The sequence below is a fragment of the Polistes fuscatus genome, unplaced genomic scaffold (genome assembly GCF_010416935.1).
Source record: "Polistes fuscatus isolate 324 unplaced genomic scaffold, CU_Pfus_HIC Scaffold50, whole genome shotgun sequence".
NCBI lineage: Eukaryota > Metazoa > Arthropoda > Insecta > Hymenoptera > Vespidae > Polistes > Polistes fuscatus.
In genome coordinates, this window is record NW_025113130.1 from 191,595 (window position 1) to 213,033 (window position 21,439).

Here is a 21,439-nt window from a genome sequence, read left to right on the forward strand (position 1 = left end):
GGATGGGGACCAGTGGCGTCGGTATCACCGGCGAGGGGCAGCCCCTGTCTATTAGCCGCAACCTTGGGCATAAGAGCCCCGCTCCCCCTTCAATTCTCTCATCTCCTTTTGTATAGGCGCAATCGATTGTGAGATAATTCCGCTAACATTCGATTGTCGCCCCTCCGTCCACAGACTCCTCCTTCCTACCGCCACGAGCCTCCCGCGGAAGCCTGAGTCCGCGCGGCTGTAGCTGTTGTTAGTGCAGCTGGAGGAGTCCACTGCCGACCTTATCGATGCTCTTTCAAGGAGAGCATCCTTACGGTTTAACTCTTTGTTCAGTCGCGCTCACTCTTCACTACACCGTTTCAGCCGGTTTTCGTGGCCCTGGTCTCTGCGCGCAATTGATTCAGCTTTTCCCTAATGTCCGAGCCGCTGCTAACTCTGTCTCAGCTACAGCTCCCTGGCAATATCAGCTATACCTAGGTTACACCTCTTTCATCTTCCCGAGATGTCACCCTTTATGTTGCCGCAGGTTTTCCTCCTAACCTCGGCCTCAGCTGTATGCTCCAATATGAGCTCCAGAAGCCTCCCCGTTTCCATACTGGAGTCTGATGTTACATCTATTGTTGCTCCCTCCGCGTTGGTGAGGTCGATTACCTCCTCCTCGGATGACGAGAGTAGCAATCTGCCTCGCCCTTTTCCGCATGGATCCGACCGGTACAATGTCGGACTCCATATCGCTTTGACTTCCTGGCACTTTGGTCGCTTCGCGGGCCAGGTCGCCTACCCGCGAATAACTTCCCGAAGCATCATCCAGATCGGGGCCGGCGCCTACCCTCGATCCATAGCAGTTGCCGGCTGACGACGGCGGGTGGCCTGCTCTCTCACCACCAATCACTGCCGTTGTGTGGGTATCCCTTCCCAACTGGGTTTTTTGCTGAACTTGTACTCATCATCGTTTTTATTTATTAAATGGCACAAGCCAGCGGAAAGGAAAGGAAAGAAAGAAGTGAGAGAGAAGAAAAGAGAAGAAAAAGAGGGGACAGAAAGAATAAGGTAGAAATAGCCACTCAAGAACATACACACCATTCATACCCTCCCTTTTAGTCGCCTCTTACGACAAGCAGGGAATACTGTGGGAGTATTCTACTACCCCCTACCCACGGGGGGACCCTGACGCAACCCTTTTTTTTTTTTTTTTTTTTTTTCGTCAGGGGGAAAACCTTCATAGGCCCCTTGAGCCCGGTACTCAAGGGAGTGTCGGATTCCTACCGACTAAAAACCCACCTGGTGCAATCACATTCATTCGTTGGGTGGGAGGGGCGGAACCGTGCTACATGCACATACTTCACCCAGCTCCCACCCCGATGAGCCTGGCCGGTTTTGCCAGGCTCTCTCCATTCACACACCACTCACATACATCTTATGACTAGCTTGTCGCACCCCCGGTGGGGCGCAACCTAAACTACTATTTATAAATTATACACTAACCCGACCATCCATCCCATGATGCAATGGTCGGGTTCATACACCCCATGCATGAGCATGCTCATTCATCTCCTCAGGGGAAAGCGACGCACTAGACCGGCCAGTCGCCGCCAAAGCTGCCCGGAGCCTCGCCCGGGGGGGCCGCCTAGGAGCTACTCTCCTACGCGGCCTAGCAATCATCCTTCTTCTGTTCATCAAACTCTCTCTCTCGCTCTTTCGGCATCCTCCTTGGCCCTCATAACTAGTCCTGAAAAGGACTGGAATGCAGCCCACGCCCCCGGGGTATCCAGGGATCGCCCGACTATCCCGGGGAGAGTGAGCTGCACCCCCCCAGTTCCCTGACCAAGGAGGCCCTCTCATCCGTCCACGCAGGGCACTCAATCAGGGTGTGTCGGCATCGTCATTCCGCACCAGTGGAAAACACTGCGGGGAATCCGCTTCTAATACCGTATAGGTACGCGGGAAAGCAGCCATGGCCAGTCATCAGCTGAGTGGTGTGGAAGGTCGTTTCCAAAGAAAACGGCCTTCCAACCCACTCCCCAACCTGGAAGCGATGGCCGCTCTCACGCGCACCCCCGTTGTTCCAATTGCGCCAACGAGATTTTCTTCTCTTCCTTCCATGCGACAATTGCCCTCCTCTTGGCAAGCGCCCAGCACGGCCCTTGTCCTAGGGGAAACGGGATCCTCCGCTTCCCGGACCGCTGCGTACATCCGCCAGCTGCGGCGCCAGATGGTCGAGGGGAATAATCCCCGCGACCATCATTGCCGCATGGAAGGACACCGTTTTATACGCGCAACACACCCTGATTGCTACCCTTCTTTGCAGGGCCCGAACAGCCCGCCTGACCCTCTGATCTTCCACAACAGCGCGCCACCACACCGGAGCACCATAAAGGAGCACGGAGTGGATCACGCTGCTGTAGAGGCGTCGCTTCTTTTCCCTCGGTCCGTGAAGGTTCGGAAGGATCCTCCCAATGGACCGAAGGATCCCCTGCACTCTTGGAATTAAGGCCTCGAAGTGGGGCCTGAAAGTCATATTGAATCTAAAACTATGCCCAGGTATTTCACACTGGGCTTAACCGCAATACAAACCCCCCTGAGTCTGATCACAGGGGGGGGAGCAATCCTGCGTCTGCGGAAGGCAGAGGCAGGGAAGGCCATCGCCTCCGTTTTGTGCGGCGCCACTTTAAGGCCCAAACTCTCAATCTCATTTACCAGGACCTCGAGGTCCCTCTCGCACGCTAACATCGCACTAGCCGGGTCCCGCCCCGCTGACAGGAGGGCCGTGTCATCCGCATAGCAGACGACACGAGACCCCCCCGGCAGCGGGACACGGAGGACCCGGTCGTAGGCGATGTTCCACAGTGTGGGGCCCAGGACAGAGCCCTGTGGGACCCCACACGTAATTCTTATATTACTAACGGTGCCCTGTCCTCCTATGAAGGACAGGAGCCTATTCCTAAAATAATCCCTAATTATGTTCACTAGATGGGTGGGGAAGCCACACCCCGTCATTGATTCGACTACGGTCATCCAGGGGAGCGAGTTAAACGCGTTGGCGATGTCCAACGATACGAGGACACCAACCCGTCCCGCACTCACGCACTCCTGTATATATTGTTTAACCTCCCCAACAGCCCCAAGGGTGGAATGGCCCACCCTGAAGCCATGTTGGCTTGGCGACAGTACACTACTACGTTCCAAAAACTCGCTCACCCTGGAGACGATCACTCTCTCGAATAACTTCCCCACCTCATCCAGCAGACATATGGGCCTGAATGAACCCGGTAAGATGTCCTCCCCAGTCCTCTTTCTTATGAGGACCAGCCTGGCCCTCTTCCAGCGCTCCGGGAACACGCCGTTCCTCAAGAGGTCAGAAAAGCAGCGAGCCAGTCCCCCGCTGCAGATGTCAGCAGCCCTTTTCACCACCAGTCCCGGCACACCATCAGGGCCTGGTGCCCTTCCAAGGCCAATCCTGGCAGCAGCCCTGCGCACCTCTTCCGGCAGCACCTCCACCCCAGCCAGGTCCCGCAGGTCTTCGTTCGGGGACACTGGTTGGCCGTCCCTCGGAAACAAGGTTTCGATGATTGTGGCCAGCAGAGAGGGGTCCAGTGCCTCAGTAAGGGGGGGGAGACCCCGAGCTCTAAGCTTGTTCATCACAAGCTTATATGGCCTCCCCCAGGGATCTTCCTCGATGGTAGTGAGGAAGTCCCTCCAGGCCGAAGCCTTGGCCCTCCTGATAGCACGGACCAAACCCCTCTTGGCCTCCCTCCTGCTGTGAAGGCACTCCCCTATCCTGGCCAGGTCGCCGCTGCGTCGAGCCCTTTGATATCTGCTTCTTCTCGAGAGCATTGCCTCCCTCCTAAGGGCTGCAATCTCCCGAGACCACCATGGCACCACACTCCCCCGGTTCACTCCTGTTCTGACCCGAGGCATACCAATGTCACATGCCCTGGTTAAAGAACAGTTCAGCCACCGCACTAAGTCTTCCCCACTGGCACATTGTTCCGTGTCCAGTCGGCGGATACGAGGGCTGCGGCGAGCCTATCCTCGTCCACAGCCCTGCATCCCCCACCTAGGAAAAATTCTCTCCCTAGAGCAAAGGCTTCGGAAGCCTGCAGCCTCACGCCTATAGTTGAATATTACATACAGGTGGTCCGAAAGGGACTCGGCCTCATCCACCCTCCAATCCGATAAGCGGACGATGGCTGTCGGAGATCCCCACGTAAGGTCTATAACGCTCGACCCTTGCGGCCGAACGCACGTGGGGTGGCCAACCTGGTTGCCCAGGCTTAGGTTCGACCTATTGGCCCACATGCAGAGCAACTCACCCCTTAGGTTACTTCTTCCTTCCGGATCCCAACTGTGGGACCGGGCATTAAAGTCTCCGGCAACCAACGCTGGAAGCGTGGGAAATGATCCTAAGAGCTCTTCGAGCTCATCAAGGAGTCTACAAAATTTACTGATATCCTCGCTGGGGGGAAAGTAGACAGAGACTACCAGCGAGTCCCCCATTTAGCGGCCACAAAAACAAACCCCTGCGCACAGGCTGCAGGTTCCTCCGCCTTTGCTCACGAGAATCGCGGCGAGGGGCGACCCCCCCAGGGATGAGAGCCATTTCTCATCCAGGGGGAACCCACCACGGTTCCGATATTATGGCGATGTCCGCCTCAACCTCCCTCATTCGCTGGCCCAGCAGATCCTGGCCCTACGCGCATGGTTGAGGTTGACTTGGATCACCGCCATATTAGGTCTAAATAGCGTTCAAGTTGCATGGAGGGGCAGGAGCCGCCTGCTCCACCTCCATGCATCTATCTGCCGGACCCTAGGTCCACACACGGTCCCACGCATTGTCGGCCGGCACACTATCCCACGCCACTGCGCGACGTTTTTGTCCGCGACCTCCAGATTTGGTCTTTTCGTTTAATGGAGGCACCAATGGGCACTCCCAGGAACCCGCCCTGTGCGAGGCGGCGGACCCGCCTCCGCACAGACCGGACACTTGGGGCCGGCCCACACTCGCGAGCGACGTGTCCTGGCTACCACACCGGAAACAAACCTCCGTTCTCGCGAAGGTGCCGGGCAAAAGGCCGCAACGTGGCCCCTTGCGAGACACCTGTGGCATCTCAGGGGCCTGGGTCGAACAGGGAAGACCCGCACTCTCCCCCCCCACCACAATGTTTCCTCTGTCTACAGCCGCCCGGGCAAGGCCGTCGGTGCCACCACCGTGGCCTCGTAGCGGCCACCCCTGCCCGGTCGGATTTCCCCCATAGTTATTAGGTTCGGGTCAATGCCCGACCTCCCCTCCAACAACGCGCACCTAATCGGTGAGGGTGGTTCGTCGGTATAACCCTCCAACCTGATGGGGGAGGTCCTCTGAGGCCTCAAAATTTTGGCCTCAGGGAGGACCCCCCTCATCGCCTCCGCGACCTTGTCCGCTTTAACGTTCGCGTCCTTCCCTCGGACCTCCCATATGAAGGAGCTTGTCAGGCCCCTCCTATACGAAAGTCCCTTGACACCAATGGTGTCCAGGTTGACACTACTTTCGAGTTTTTTAAGAGCCTCCAGGTAGGAGGCTCCTCCCTCGCAGGTCAGGGAGACTGCGGCGGTCTCCCTTATCCTTCTGGCTGCGTTCTTCCTCTTCTTCTTCCTCCTCTTTGGAGGTCCCACGGTGGGGGGGGCAGCCCTCCCAACACCTGGTTGTGTTGGCAGGGGCCCCCTAGCAGGTATGACGGCCCTACCCCTCCTCCCGACCTCCATGAACCCATCCCCTTCTGGGACGGAGGTCATTAGCGTCGGCATCACTGGCGGGGGAGTAACCCGCGGTCGAGCAGCAGCCGCTTGGGCGTAAGAGCCCCGACCCTTTTTAAAGTCATCCATGTCCTGTTGTAGCTTCGTGATTGACTTAGATAATTCCGAGAGGACTCTACCAATAGCCCCGCAGTCCATGCCTTCTTCCTTTCTAGCAGCAGCTATTCTCTCGTCTCCGAGAGAACGATTATGACTTGCTGCGGCAACCCTTGTCGGGACACTTGTACTATTCTCGATGGCTCGCTTCTCGAGGAGCGCATCCTTTCGTCTAAGCTCTCTTCTGAGACGTGAGCACTCCTCCTCCACACTCTTGAGTCTATCGTTTGTTGCCCTAGCCTCTGCTCTAAGTTGTTCTAGCAAAACTTGCACTTCAGGCCACAACTCGATCTATTCCGGGCCTGTAACTCCTTGGCCAGTTCTATGATGCCTAGGTTACATTTTTTCATTTTCCCGGAAACCTCTCCTTTAATATTTCCACATATTTTTCTTTTACTCTCAGATTCAAACGCGTGTTCCAGAATCCGTTCTATAATTCTGCCTGATTCGATAACGGCAGCCGATAGACCTTCCGGAGCAGTTCCAGTCAGGTCCACAACCTCCTCCTCAGACGACGAGGAGTAGGTTACTGGCCTAGATCTCTTCCTTATACTTCCGACCGATAATATGTCGGGATCTATTTCTTCGGTGACTCTTGTCTTGCACCTCTGTCCCTCCAAACTTCGTTGACTTCCTGACGCATTGGTCAGTTCGCGGGCCAGGTTGCCTACCCGCGAACAGCTTCCCGAATCTTTTTCCAGAGTCGGGGCCGGGTCACCTACCCCAGACTCATAGCAGTTGCAGGATGACGACGGAGGGTGGCCTGCCCTAGCACCACCTAACACCGCCGTTGTGTGGGTTTCCCTCCCACACGGGTTAATCACTGACTTTGTACCTATCATATTTATTGTAAGATTTTTCGGCACAAGCCAGTAGGAAAGGAAAGGAAAAGAAAGAAGCAAAAGGCCAAGAAAAGAATAGAAAAGAGGGGATAGAAAGAATTAAAGATAGGAATAGCCACGCAGAGCAATCACACACCATTCATACCATCCCTTTTAGTCGCCTCTTACGACAAGCAGGGAATACTGTGGGAGTATCTACTACCCCCTACCCACGGGGGGGACCCTGACGCAACCCTGACGCAACCCTGACGCAACCCTGACGCAACCCTTTTTTTTTTTTTTTTTTTTTCGTCAGGGGGAAAACCTTCAAAAGGCCCCTTGGGCCCGGTACCAAGGGAGTGTCGGATTTCTACCGACTAAAAAACCCCTGGTGCAACACATTCATTCGTTGGATGGGAGAGGCGGAACCGTGCTACATGCACATACTTCACCTGCTCCCATCCCAAAGAGCCTGGCCGGTTTTGCCAGGCTCTCTCCATTCACACACACTCACATACACCTTATAACTAATTATTGCGCCTCACGGTGAGGCGCAACCTAACCTACTATTATAATTATGTATACAAACCCGACCATCCATCCCATGATGCAATGGTCGGGTTCATACAACCCATGCATCAGCATGCTCTTCTTCTCAGCAGGGGAAAGCGACGCACTAGACCGGGCCAGTCGCCGCCAAAGCTGCCCGGAGCCTCGCCCGGGGGGGCCGCCTAGGAGCTACTCTCCTATGCGGCCTAGCATTCATCCTTCTTCTGTTGCGCATAACTCTCTCCCTCTCTCTTTCAGCATCCTCCTTGGCCCTTCATAACTAGTCCTGAGAAGGCTGGAATGCAGCCCACGCCCCCGGGGTATCCAGGGATCGCCCGACTATCCCGGGGAGAGTGAGCTGCACCCCCCCCAGTTCCCTAACCAAGGAGGCCCTTTCATTCATCCACGCAGGGCACTCAATCAGGGTGTGTTCGGCATCATCATTTTCCGCGCCGCAGTGGAAACACTGCGGGGAATCTGCTCTTCTAATACCGTATAGGTACGCGGGAAAGCAGCCATGGCCAGTCATCAGCTGAGTGGTGTGGAAGGTCGTTTCCAAAGAAAACGGCCTTCCAACCCACTCCTCCAACCTGGAAGCGATGGCTGCTCTCACGCGCACCCCCGTTGCTCCGATTGCGCCAACGATTTTCTTCTTCTTCCTTCCATGCGGCAATTGCCCTCCTCTTGGCAATAGCGCCCAGCACGGCCCTTGTCCTAGGGGAAACGGGATCCTCCGCTTCCCGGACCGCTGCGTAGACATCCGCCAGCTGCGGCGCCAGATGGTCGAGGGGAATAATCCCCGCGACCATCATTGCCGCATGGAAGGACACCGTTTTATACGCGCAGCACACCCTGATTGCTACCCTTCTTTGCAGGGCCCGAACAGCCCGCCTGACCCTCTGATCTTCCACAACAGCGCGCCACCACACCGGAGCACCATAAAGGAGCACGGAGTGGATCACGCTGCTGTAGAGGCGTCGCTTCTTTTCCCTCGGTCCGTGAAGGTTCGGAAGGATCCTCCCAATGGACCGAAGGATCCCCTGCACTTTGGAATTAAGGCCTCGAAGTGGGGCCTAAATGTCATGCCTGCATCTAATACTATGCCCAGGTATTTCACGCTGGGCTTCACCGCAATACAAACCCCCCTGAGTCTGATCACAGGGGGGGAGCAATCCTGCGTCTGCGGAAGGCAGAGGCAGGGAAGGCCATCGCCTCCGTTTTGTGCGGCGCCACTTTAAGGCCCAAACTCTCTATCTCATTCACAAGGACCTCGAGGTCCCTTTCACACGCTAACATCGCACTAGCCAGGTCCCGCCCCGCTGACAGGAGGGCCGTGTCATCTGCGTAGCAAACGACACGAGACCCCCCGGCAGCGGGACACGGAGGACCCGGCCGTAGGCGATGTTCACAGTGTGGGGCCCAGGACAGAACCCTGTGGGACCCCACACGTCACACTAACATTCTTTACAATGCCCTGCTTCCAATGAAGGACAGGAGCCGATCCTTAAAGTAGTCTCTTATTATATTCACCAGGTAGGTGGGGAAGCCGCCACCCTCCATTGCTTCTATCACTGTCCTCCAGGGGAGCGAGTTGAAAGCGTTCGCAACGTCAATCAATACCAGAACGCCCACCCGTCCATCACACGCGCACTCCTGTATATATCGTTTAACTTCCCCTATGGCCCCAATGGTGGAATACCCCACCCTAAAGCCATATTGGCAGGGAGAGAGGATCCCCTCTTGGTTCAGGAACCCGCTCACCCTGGAGACAATCACCCTTTCGTACAGCTTCCCCACCTCACCCAGCAAGCAAATAGGCCTGTAGGAGCTGGGTAATCGTCATCCGATCGTTCCCCTTCCTGATGAGAACAAGTTTCGCCCTCTTCCATGGTCGCGGGAAGACTCCTCTTCTTAGTAGCGTGAAACACTCGGCTAGGCCCCTACCGCAGTGGACGGCTGCTCTTTTGACCACCAGGCCAGGGATCCCATCTGGACCCGGAGCTCTCCCAAGACCGATCTTTAGAGCGGCCTCACGCACTTCTCAATAGTGACGGTGATATCATCCGAGACACCCAAGTTATTGTTAGGTGCTATTAACCGATCACCACCCGGAAACAATGTTGTTACAATTCTCGAGAGAAGAGAAGGGTCCAGTGCCTCAGTAAGGGGGGGGAGACCACGAGCTCTGAGCTTGTTCATGACAAGCTTGTATGGTCTCCCCAGGGATCTTCCTCGATGGTAGTGAGGAAGTCCCTCCAGGCCGACGCCTTGGCCCTCCTGATAGCACGGACCAGATTCTTTTTAGCCTCCCTCCTACTCTCCAGGCACTCCCGGATCCTAGCCTGATCCCCACCATGTCTGGCCCTATGGTACCGTCTTCTCGACGCCATGGCCTCCCTTCGCAGGGCCGCAATTTCCGGCGACCACCATGCCACCGCACGCCCCCAGCTCACAGAGGATCTCACCCTCGACATAGCCATGTCGCTCGCACTTACTAGAGTGTTGTTCACCCACTTCACGTTGTCCTCCAAACTGGCATTAAAGTCACGTGTCCAGTCAGCGGATACGAGGGATGCGGCGAGCCTATCCTCATCCACAGCCCTCGTATTCCACCTAGGGAAATTCTATCCCTGGAGCAAAGGCTTCGGAGGCCTGTAGCCTCACGCCTATAATTGAATATAACATACATATGGTCCGAAAGACTCGGCCTCATCCACTCTCCAATCCGATAAGCGGACGATGGCTGTCGGAGATCCCCAACGTAAGTCTATAACGCACGACCCTTGCGGCTGAACGCACGTGGGGTGGCCAACCTGGTTGCCCAGGCTTAGGTTCAACCTATTGGCCCACATGCAGAGCAACTCACCCCTTAGGTTACTTCTTCCTTCCGGATCCCAACTGTGGGACCGGGCATTAAGTCTCCGGCAACTAACGCTGGAAGAGTAGGAAATGTTCCTAAGAGCTCTTCGAGCTCGTCAAGGAGTCTACCAAATTTGCTAATATCCTCGCTGGGGGGAAAGTAGACTGAAACTACCAGCGAGTCCCCCCATTTAGCGGCCACAAAAAACAAACCCCTGCGCACTCGGATACAGGTTCCTCTACCTTTGCTCACGAGAATCGCAGCGAGGGGCGACCCCCCCATGGATGAGAGCCATCTCTCATCCCCAGAGGGGACCCACCACGGCTCCGATACTATGGCGATGTCCGCCTTAACCTCCCTCATTCGCTGGCCCAGCAGATCCTGGGCCCTACGCGCGTGATTGAGGTTAATTTGGATCATCGCCATACTAACCTAAGATTAAATCGAGGCTGCATGGAGGGGCAGGGTCCGCCTGCTCCACCTCCATACCGCAATTGTCATTCACAAACGTATTACAGCATTTGTACACTGGGCAGCGTTCGAGTCAGCCCCGGCGCCCGCACTACCCGTATCGCCGACCCGTCGGCTGGCTTCCTCCAAGATCTTATCCTTCCCCCTAATAGGAGGCACCAGTGGGCACCCCCAAGAGCCCGCCCTATGCGACGTCTCGGAGCGCCCCGCTTCCGCACAGACCGGGCATCTTGGCTTGTCCTCGCATACTCGCGCCACATGTCCCGGTTCTCCGCACTTAAAGCACACACTAAGTCTTGCACTGGGAGCCGGGCAAGAGGCCGCCACATGACCCCTTGCCAGGCACCTGTGGCACCTTAAGGTCTAGGCCTAATGGGGAATACTCGATCCTTCCCCCCCCAACTACAATTGTCTCCTTCTCTATAGCCGCCTGGCTAGAGCCGTCGGAGTCACAACAGTGGCCTCGTAACGGCCGCCCCTACCCAGGCGAATTTCTCCCATGGAGATTAAATTGGGGTCCACCCCCGATCTACCCCCAGCAACCCGCACCTAACCGCTGTCAGGTGGTAGTTGGGTAAACCCCCACCAGTCTAATTGGGGCAGTCCTCTGAAGCCTTGCAATTTTTGCCTCAGGGAGGACCCCTCTCATCGCCTCTGCTATTTTGTCTGCTTGGTATTGGCGTCCTTCCCTCGGACCTCCCAGATGAAAGAGCCCGTCAGGCCCCTTCTATATGATAGTCCGCTGACGCCAATGTCCTCAAGCCTCACTTTCTCTTCTATCTTCTGGAGGGCCTTTAGATATGAGGCCCCTCCCTCACAGGTCAGGGAGACTGCCGCCGTCTCCCTGATTCTTCTAGTCTTATTCTTTTTGTTCTTCCTTCTCTTCTCTTCTGCTCTCCCGTGGCAGACACCTCCTCCCCAACGCGAGGTCGAAAAGAAGGAGCTATCCCCCAACTCCCACCCGCACAGGAAGGAGTCCACCAGCACCCCTGACGCAACCCTGACGCAACCCTGACGCAACCCTTTTTTTTTTTTTTTTTTTTTTTTTTTCGTCAGGGGGAAAACCTTCATAGGCCCCTTGAGCCCGGTACTCAAGGGAGTGTCGGATTCCTACCGACTAAAAACCCACCTGGTGCAATTCACATTCATTCGTTGGGTGGGAGGGGCGGAACCGTGCTACATGCACATACTTCACCCGCTCCCACCCCGATGAGCCTGGCCGGTGTTTCGCCAGGCTCTCTCCATTCACACCACTCACATACATCTTATGACTAGCTTGTCGCACCCCACGGTGGGCGCAACCTAAAACTACTATTATAATATATACACTAACCCGACCATCCATCCCATGATGCAATGGTCGGGTTCATACACCCATGCATGAGCATGCTCATTCATCTCCTCAGGGGAAAGCGACGCACTAGACCGGGCCAGTCGCCGCCAAAGCTGCCCGGAGCCTCGCCCGGGGGGCCGCCTAGGAGCTACTCTCCTACGCGGCCTAGCATCATCCTTCTTCTTTCATACAAACTCTCTCTCTCGCTCTTTCGGCATCCTCCTTGGCCCTCATAACTAGTCCTGAAAAGGACTGGAATGCAGCCCACGCCCCCGGGGTATCCAGGGATCGCCCGACTATCCCGGGGAGAGTGAGCTGCACCCCCCCCAGTTCCCTGACCAAGGAGGCCCTTCATTCATCCACGCAGGGCACTCAATCAGGGTGTGTTCGGCATCGTCATTCCGCGCCGCAGTGGAAACACTGCGGGGAATCTGCTCTTCTAATACCGTATAGGTACGCGGGAAAGCAGCCATGGCCAGTCATCAGCTGAGTGGTGTGGAAGGTCGTTTCCAAAGAAAACGGCCTTCCAACCCACTCCTCCAACCTGGAAGCGATGGCTGCTCTCACGCGCACCCCCGTTGCACCGATTGCGCCAACGAGATTTTCTTCCTCTTCCTTCCATGCGACAATTGCCCTCCTCTTGGCAACAGCGCCCAGCACGGCCCTTGTCCTAGGGGAGACGGGATCCTCCGCTCCCGGACCGCTGCGTATACATCCGCCAGCTGCGGCGCCAGATGGTCGAGGGGAATAATCCCCGCGACCATCATTGCCGCATGGAAGGACACCGTTTTATACGCGCAACACACCCTGATTGCTACCCTTCTTTGCAGGGCCCGAACAGCCCGCCTGACCCTCTGATCTTCCACAACAGCGCGCCACCACACCGGAGCACCATAAAGGAGCACGGAGTGGATCACGCTGCTGTAGAGGACGTCGCTTCTTTTCCCTCGGTCCGTGAAGGTTCGGAAGGATCCTCCCAATGGACCGAAGGATCCCCTGCACTCTTGGAATTAAGGCCTCGAAGTGGGGCCTGAAAGTCATATTTGAATCTAAAACTATGCCCAGGTATTTCACACTGGGCTTAACCGCAATACAAACCCCCCTGAGTCTGATCACAGGGGGGGGAGCAATCCTGCGTCTGCGGAAGGCAGAGGCAGGGAAGGCCATCGCCTCCGTTTTGTGCGGCGCCACTTTAAGGCCCAAACTCTCAATCTCATTTACCAGGACCTCGAGGTCCCTCTCGCACGCTAACATCGCACTAGCCGGGTCCCGCCCCGCTGACAGGAGGGCCGTGTCATCCGCATAGCAGACGACACGAGACCCCCCCGGCAGCGGGACACGGAGGACCCGGTCGTAGGCGATGTTCCACAGTGTGGGGCCCAGGACAGAGCCCTGTGGGACCCCACACGTAATTCTTATATTACTAACGGTGCCCTGTCCTCCTATGAAGGACAGGAGCCTATTTCTAAAATAATCCCTAATTATGTTCACTAGATGGGTGGGGAAGCCACACCCCGTCATTGACTCGACTACGGTCATCCAGGGGAGCGAGTTAAACGCGTTGGCGATGTCCAACGATACGAGGACACCAACCCGTCCCGCACTCACGCACTCCTGTATATATTGTTTAACCTCCCAACAGCCCCAAGGGTGGAATGGCCCACCCTGAAGCCATGTTGGCTTGGCGACAGTACACTTCTACGTTCCAAAAACTCGCTCACCCTGGAGACGATCACTCTCTCGAATAACTTCCCCACCTCATCCAGCAGACATATGGGCCTGAATGAACCCGGTAAGATGTCCTCCCCAGTCCTCTTTCTTATGAGGACCAGCCTGGCCCTCTTCCAGCGCTCCGAGAACACGCCGTTCCTCAAGAGGTCAGAAAAGCAGCGAGCCAGTCCCCCGCTGCAGATGTCAGCAGCCCTTTTCACCACCAGTCCCGGCACACCATCAGGGCCTGGTGCCCTTCCAAGGCCAATCCTGGCAGCAGCCCTGCGCACCTCTTCCGGCAGCACCTCCACCCCAGCCAGGTCCCGCAGGTCTTCGTTCGGGGACACTGGTTGGCCGTCCCTCGGAAACAAGGTTTCGATGATTGTGGCCAGCAGAGAGGGGTCCAGTGCCTCAGTAAGGGGGGGGAGACCCCGAGCTCTAAGCTTGTTCATCACAAGCTTATATGGCCTCCCCCAGGGATCTTCCTCGATGGTAGTGAGGAAGTCCCTCCAGGCCGAAGCCTTGGCCCTCCTGATAGCACGGACCAAACCCCTCTTGGCCTCCCTCCTGCTGTGAAGGCACTCCCCTATCCTGGCCAGGTCGCCGCTGCGTCGAGCCCTTTGAAATCTTCTTCTCGAGAGCATTGCCTCCCTCCTAAGGGCTGCAATCTCCCGAGACCACCATGGCACCACACTCCCCCGGTTCACTCCTGTTCTGACCCGAGGCATACCAATGTCACATGCCCTGGTTAAGGAACAGTTCAGCCACCGCACTAAGTCTTCCCCACTGGCACCATTGTTCCGTGTCCAGTCGGCGGATACGAGGGCTGCGGCGAGCCTATCCTCGTCCACAGCCCTCGCATCCCACCTAGGAAAAATTCTCTCCCTAGAGCAAAGGCTTCGGAAGCCTGCAGCCTCACGCCTATAGTTGAATATTACATACAGGTGGTCCGAAAGGGACTCGGCCTCATCCACCCTCCAATCCGATAAGCGGACGATGGCTGTCGGAGATCCCCACGTAAGGTCTATAACGCTCGACCCTTGCGGCCGAACGCACGTGGGGTGGCCAACCTGGTTGCCCAGGCTTAGGTTCGACCTATTGGCCCACATGCAGAGCAACTCACCCCTTAGGTTACTTCTGCCTTCCGGATCCCAACTGTGGGACCGGGCATTAAAGTCTCCGGCAACCAACGCTGGAAGCGTGGGAAATGATCCTAAGAGCTCTTCGAGCTCATCAAGGAGTCTACAAAATTTACTGATATCCTCGCTGGGGGGAAAGTAGACAGAGACTACCAGCGAGTCCCCCCATTTAGCGGCCACAAAAAACAAACCCCTGCGCACTAGGCTGCAGGTTCCTCCGCCTTTGCTCACGAGAATCGCGGCGAGGGGCGACCCCCCCAGGGATGAGAGCCATTTCTCATCCCCAGGGGGAACCCACCACGGTTCCGATATTATGGCGATGTCCGCCTCAACCTCCCTCATTCGCTGGCCCAGCAGATCCTGGGCCCTACGCGCATGGTTGAGGTTGACTTGGATCACCGCCATATTAGTTAAGATAGCGTTCAAGTTGCATGGAGGGGCAGGAGCCGCCTGCTCCACCTCCATGACACTATCTTCCGGACCCTTAGGTCCCACACACGGTCCCACGCAATTGTCGGCCGGCACACTAATCCCACGCACTTGCGCGAATTTTTGTCCGCGACTCTCAAAATTTGTCTTTTCGTTTAATAGGAGGAACCAATGGGCACTCCCAGGAACCCGCCCTGTGCGAGGTCTGGGAGCGACCCGCCTCCGCACAGACCGGACACTTGGGGCCGGCCCCACACTCGCGAGCGACGTGTCCCGGCTCACCACACCGGAAACAAACTCCGTTCTCGCGCAAGGTGCCGGGCAAAAGGCCGCAACGTGGCCCCTTGCGAGACACCTGTGGCATCTCAGGGGCCTGGGTCGAACAGGGAAGACCCGCACTCTCCCCCACCCCACCAATGTTTCCTCTGTCTATAGCCGCCCGGGCAAGGGCCGTCGGTGCCACCACCGTGGCCTCGTAGCGGCCACCCCTGCCCGGTCGGATTTCCCCCATAGTTATTAGGTTCGGGTCAATGCCCGACCTCCCCTCCAACAACGCGCACCTAATCGCGGTGAGGGTGGTCGTCGGGTATAACCCTTCAACCTGATGGGGAGGTCCTCTGAGGCCTCAAAATTTTGGCCTCAGGGAGGACCCCCCTCATCGCCTCCGCGACCTTGTCCGCCTTAACGTTCGCGTCCTTCCCTCTGACCTCCCATATAAAGGAGCCCGTCAGGCCCCTCCTATAAGATAGTCCCTTGACACCAATGGTGTCCAGGTTGACGCTGCTTTCAAGTTTTTTAAGAGCCTCCAGGTAGGAGGCTCCTCCCTCGCAGGTCAGGGAGACTGCGGCGGTCTCCCTGGTCCTTCTGGCTGCGTTCTTCTTCTTCTTTTTCCTCTTCTTCTTTGGAGGTCCCACCGTAGGGGGGGCAGCCCTCCCAACACCTGGTTGTGTTTGCAAGGGCCCCCTAACAGGTATCATAGCCCTACCCCTCCTCCCGACCTCTATAACCCGTTCCTGTCTGGGATGGGAACCAGTGGCGTCGGTGTCACTGGCGGGGGAGCAACTCGCGTTTGATTAGCTGCCACTTGGGCATATGAGCCCTGCCCCTTTCTAAAGTCGGTCATCTCCTCTTGTAATTTGGTGACGGATTTCGACAGCTCAGCGAGCACTCTGCCGATTGCCCTGCAATCCATCCCCTCTTCCCTCCTAGCCGCAGCTATTCTCTCATCTCGGAGAGATCGGTACTGACTGACCGCGGCTGCCCTCGTCGGGGCACTGACACTGCAGATCGTTGACTGCTTTTCAAGGAGCTCATCCTTCCGCTTCAGTTCCTTCCTGAGGCGTGAGCACTCCTCCTCCACGCATTTTAGCCTTTCGTTTGTGGCCCTGGTTTCTGCTCTGAGCTGTTCGAGCAGAACCTGCACGTCAGGGCCACAACTCAATCTGTCTCGGGCCTGTAGCTCTTTGGCCAACCCAATGATACCCAAGTTACAGTTCTTCATTTTGCCGGAAATATCCCCCTTGATATTTCCGCAAGTTTTTCTTTTCGTTTCGGCTTCAGAGCGTGTTCATGATACGCTCTAGAATTCTGCCCGTCTCTATGTTGGAGATCACCAGACCCCCCGGAACAGGACCATCCTGACCAGTCAGGTCGACGATCTCGTCTTCCGATGACGAGGAAAAAGCGAGTGGCCTCAGCCTCTTCCTCGTGGTTCCAAACGGTATTGTGTCGGCTTCAATATCGCTTAGACTTCCTGACGCATTGGTCAGTTCGCGGGCCAGGTTGCCTACCCGCGAACAGCTTCCCGTATCTTTTTCCAGAGTCGGGGCCGGGTCACCTACCCCAGACTCATAGCAGTTGCAGGATGACGACGGAGGGTGGCCTGCTCTGGCACCACCTAACACCGCCGGTGTGTGGATGTCCCTTCCACACGGGTTATTCACTGTTCTTGTGCCCTCTTATAATTAATTTTTTTTTTAAAAAATAGGCACAAGCCCAGTGGAACGGAAAGGAAATGAAAGAAGTGAGAGAGAAGAAAAGAGAAGAAAAAGAGGGACAGAAAGAAGTAAAGTAGAAATAGCCACTCAGAGAACATACACACACCATTCATACCCTCCCTTTTAGTCGCCTCTTACGACAAGCAGGGAATACTGTGGGAGTATTCTACTACCCCCTACCCACGGGGGGGACCCTGACGCAACCCTGACGCAACCCTGACGCAACCCTGACGCAACCTTTTTTTTTTTTTTTTTTTTTTTCGTCAGGGGGAAAACCTTCATAGGCCCCTTGAGCCCGGTACTCAAGGGAGTGTCGGATTCTTACCGACTAAAAACCCACCTGGTGCAATCACATTCATTCGTTGGATGGGAGGGGCGGAACCGTGCTACATGCACATACTTCACCCACTCCCACCCCGATGAGCCTGGCCGGTGTTTTGCCAGGCTCTCCCATTCATACACACTCACATACATCTTATAATTAAGTTGTTGCACCCCACGGTGGGGCGCAACCTAAAACTACTATATATATTAATATACACCAACCCGACCATCCATCCCATGATGCAATTCGGGTTCATACACCCCATGCATCAGCATGCTCTAACTTCTCTGCAGGGGAAAGCGACGCACTAGACTGGGCCAGTCGCCGCCAAAGCTGCTCGGAGCCTCGCCCGGGGGGGCCGCCTAGGAGCTACTCTCCTACGCGGCCTAGCATTCATTCTTCTACGGTTTCTCATTATTCTTTCTCTCTCCCTCTCAGCATCCTCCTTGTCCCTCATAACTAGTCCCGCAAAGGACTGGAATGCAGCCCACGCCCCCGGGGTATCCAGGGATCGCCCGACTATCCCGGGGAGAGTGAGCTGCACCCCCCCCAGTTCCCTGACCAAGGAGGCCCTCGCATTCGTCCATGCAGGGCATTCAATCAGGGTGTGATCAGCATCATCGTTCCCCGCATCGCAGTGAAAACACCGCGGGGAGTCTGCTTTCCTGATACCGTATAGGTACGCGGGAAAGCAGCCATGGCCAGTCATCAGCTGAGTGGTGTGGAAGGTCGTTTCCAAAGAAAACGGCCTTCCAACCCACTCCTCCAACCTGGAAGCGATGGCTGCTCTCACGCGCACCCCCGTTGCTCCTATTGCGCCAACGAGATTTTCTTCTTCTTCCTTCCATGCGACAATTGCCCTCCTCTTGGCAACAGCGCCCAGCACGGCCCTTGTCCTAGGGGAAACGGGATCCTCCGCTTCCCGGACCGCTGCGTATACATCCGCCAGCTGCGGCGCCAGATGGTCGAGGGGAATAATCCCCGCGACCATCATTGCCGCATGGAAGGACACCGTTTTATACGCGCAACACACCCTGATTGCTACCCTTCTTTGCAGGGCCCGAACAGCCCGCCTGACCCTCTGATCTTCCACAACAGCGCGCCACCACACCGGAGCACCATAAAGGAGCACGGAGTGGATCACGCTGCTGTAGAGGCGTCGCTTCTTTTCCCTCGGTCCGTGAAGGTTCGGAAGGATCCTCCCAATGGACCGAAGGATCCCCTGCACTCTTGGAATTAAGGCCTCGAAGTGGGGCCTGAAAGTCATACCTGAATCTAAACTATGCCCAGGTATTTCACACTGGGCTTAACCGCAATACAAACCCCCCTGAGTCTGATCACAGGGGGGGGAGCAATCCTGCGTCTGCGGAAGGCAGAGGCAGGGAAAGCCATCGCCTCCGTTTTGTGCGGCGCCACTTTAAGGCCCAAACTCTCTATCTCATTCACAGGACTTTGAGGTCCCTTTCACACGCTAACATCGCACTAGCCGGGTCCCGCCCCGCTGACAGGAGGGCTGTGTCATCCGCATAGCAGACGACACGAGACCCCCCCGGCAGCGGGACATGGAGGACCCGGTCGTAGGCGATGTTCCACAGTGTGGGGCCCAGGACAGAGCCCTGTGGGACCCCACACGTCACGCTTATATTATTAACGGTGCCCTGTCCTCCTATGAAGGACAGGAGCCTATTTCTAAAATAATCCTTTATTATGTTAATAAATAGGCGGGGAAGCCATTCATCACCATTGTATCCACGACAGTTCTCCAGGGGAGCGAGTTGAATTCGTTGGAGATGTCCAGTGACACCAACACAATCACCCGTCCGTCACTCGCGCACTCCTAAATATAATCTTTTACGTCACTAATGGCTCCGAGGGTGGAGCGGCCCACCCTGAAGCCATGTTGGTGTGGCGAAAGAACACTATTTTGTTCCAAGAACTCGCTCACCCTGGAGACGATCACCCTTTCGAATAGCTTCCCCACCTCGTCCAATAGACATATTGGTCTAAATGAACTCAGGGAGTCGTCATGGTTTTTGCTCTTCTTTTTAACAAGGACCAATCTGGCCCTTTTCCACGCGCACGGAAACACACCATTCCTTAAAAGCACGGAAAAACAGTCCGCCAGTCCCTTGTTGCAGAAGGTTGCAGCCCTCTTTAGCACCAGTCCTGGAACCCCGTCAGGACCCGGCGCCCTTTCGAGGCCAATCCTCGCAGCAGCCCTGTATACCTCCTCTTCGGAGACCCTGATCACCGCCGGATCAGCAACTTCGGTGTTTGGGGACACCGGTCTTCCGTCCCCAGGGAATAATTCCGACACGATTTCAGCCAAAAGAGAGGGGTCCAGTGCCTCAGTAAGGGGGGGGAGACCCCGAGCTCGAAGCTTGTTCAATACAAGCCTATATGGCCTCCCCCAGGGATCTTCCTCGATGGTAGTGAGGAAGTCCCTCCAGGCCGAAGCCTTGGCCCTCCTGATAGCACGGACCAAACCCCTCTTGGCCTCCCTACTGCTATAAAGGCATTCCCTCATCCTGGCCAGATCGTCGCTGCGTCGAGCCCTCTGGTAGCGTCTTCTCGATAACATGGCCTCCCTCCTAAGGGCTGCAATCTTTTGAGACCACCATGGCACTACTCTCCCCCGGTTCACTCCTGTTATGACCCGAGACATGCCAATGTCACACGCACTGGTCAGCGAATTGTTTAGCCACCGCACTAAGTCCTCCCCACTGGCACTATGGTTCCGTGTCCAGTCGGCAGATACGAGGGCTGCGGCGAGCCTATCCTCGTCCACAGCTCTCGTATCCTACCAAGGGAAAATTCTCTCCCTAGAGCAAAGGATTCGGAAGCCTGTAGCCTCACGCCTATAATTGAATATGACATACAAGTGGTCCGAAAAGGACTCGGCCTCATCCACTCTCCAATCCGATAAGCGGACGATGGCTGTCGGAGATCCCCACGTAAGGTCTATAACGCTCGACCCTTGCGGCCGAACGCACGTGGGGTGGCCAACCTGGTTGCCCAGGCTTAGGTTCGACCTATTGGCCCACATGCAGAGCAAATCACCCCTTAGGCTACTTCTGCCTTCCGGATCCCATCTGTGGGACCGGGCATTGAAGTCTCCGGCAACCAACGCTGGAAGAGTAGAAAATGATCCTAAGAGCTCTTCGAGCTCATCAAGGAGTCTACAATATTTACTGATATCCTCGCTGGGGGGAAAGTAGACAGAGACTACCAGCGAGTCCCCCCATTTAGCGGCCACAAAAAACAAACCCCTGCGCACTAGGCTACAGGTTCCTCCACCTTTGCTCACGAGAATCGCGGCGAGGGGCGACCCCCCCAGGGATGAGAGCCATTTCTCATCCCCAGGGGGAACCCACCACGGCTCCGATACTATGGCGATGTCCGCCTCAACCTCCCTCATTCGCTGGCCCAGCAAATCCTGGGCCCTACGCGCATGGTTGAGGTTGATTTGGATCACCGCCATATCAGTTCAACACCATGTTGAGGTTGCATGGAGGGGGAGGAGCCGCCTGCTCCACCTCCATTGCGTTGGTCACTGGACCCACGTTAGGTCCAACACTCGGTCCCGCACTTTTGTCGGCCGGCAAATCACTAGTACACGCTGGTGCGACGTTTTAGCCCGCAGCCACCAGTATTTGTTCCCTACGTCTGATGGGAGGAACCAGCGGGCACTCCCAGGAACCCGCCCTGTGCTAGGTCTGGGAGCGACCCGCCTCCGCGCAGACCGGACACCTGGGACCGTCCCCACACTCGCGAGCGACGTGCCCCGGCTCACCACACCGGAAACAAACATTTGTTCTCGCACAGGGTGCCGGGCAAGAGGCCGCAACATGGCCACTTGCGAGACACCTGCGGCATCTCAGGGGCCTGGGGCGAACGGGGAAGACCCGCACTCTCCCCCACCCCACAA

At 56.4% G+C, this 21,439-nt stretch overlaps 2 protein-coding genes across 2 annotated transcripts; one reads left to right on the top strand and one right to left on the bottom strand.

Annotated features, from left to right (window-relative positions):
- The first annotated feature begins 3,238 nt into the window (after positions 1-3,238).
- On the top strand, positions 3,239-3,930 carry LOC122522702 (verprolin-like). Its single transcript, XM_043643988.1, has 2 exons — positions 3,239-3,524; positions 3,653-3,930. The coding sequence occupies exons 1-2, from the start codon at positions 3,239-3,241 to the stop codon at positions 3,928-3,930; spliced, it is 564 nt and encodes a 187-aa protein (XP_043499923.1).
- A 14,597-nt stretch (positions 3,931-18,527) lies between these two features.
- LOC122522703 lies at positions 18,528-20,992 on the bottom strand. Its single transcript, XM_043643989.1, has 3 exons — positions 20,519-20,992; positions 19,457-20,311; positions 18,528-18,767 (listed from the first exon to the last, which is right to left on the bottom strand). Exons 1-3 carry the CDS (start codon positions 20,990-20,992, stop codon positions 18,528-18,530), a joined length of 1,569 nt encoding a protein of 522 aa, XP_043499924.1.
- Between the last annotated feature and the right edge of the window lie 447 nt (positions 20,993-21,439).

What these genes read in the sequence shown, in the direction of transcription:
- LOC122522702 (XM_043643988.1), top strand. Translation starts at nt 3,239, where the DNA reads ATGGGCCTGAATGAACCCGGTAAGATGTCCTCCCCAGTCCTCTTTCTT. An exon ending in GTCTTCGTTCGGGGACACTG is followed by an intron (nt 3,525 to 3,652) that starts GTTGGCCGTCCC and finishes GGCCTCCCCCAG; the next exon opens with GGATCTTCCTCGATGGTAGT.
- LOC122522703 (XM_043643989.1), bottom strand. Translation starts at nt 20,992, where the DNA reads ATGGCGGTGATCCAAATCAACCTCAACCATGCGCGTAGGGCCCAGGAT. An exon ending in ACCTAAGCCTGGGCAACCAG is followed by an intron (nt 20,312 to 20,518) that starts GTTGGCCACCCC and finishes TTCCCTTGGTAG; the next exon opens with GATACGAGAGCTGTGGACGA. An exon ending in AAAGGGTGATCGTCTCCAGG is followed by an intron (nt 18,768 to 19,456) that starts GTGAGCGAGTTC and finishes TATGACTTTCAG; the next exon opens with GCCCCACTTCGAGGCCTTAA.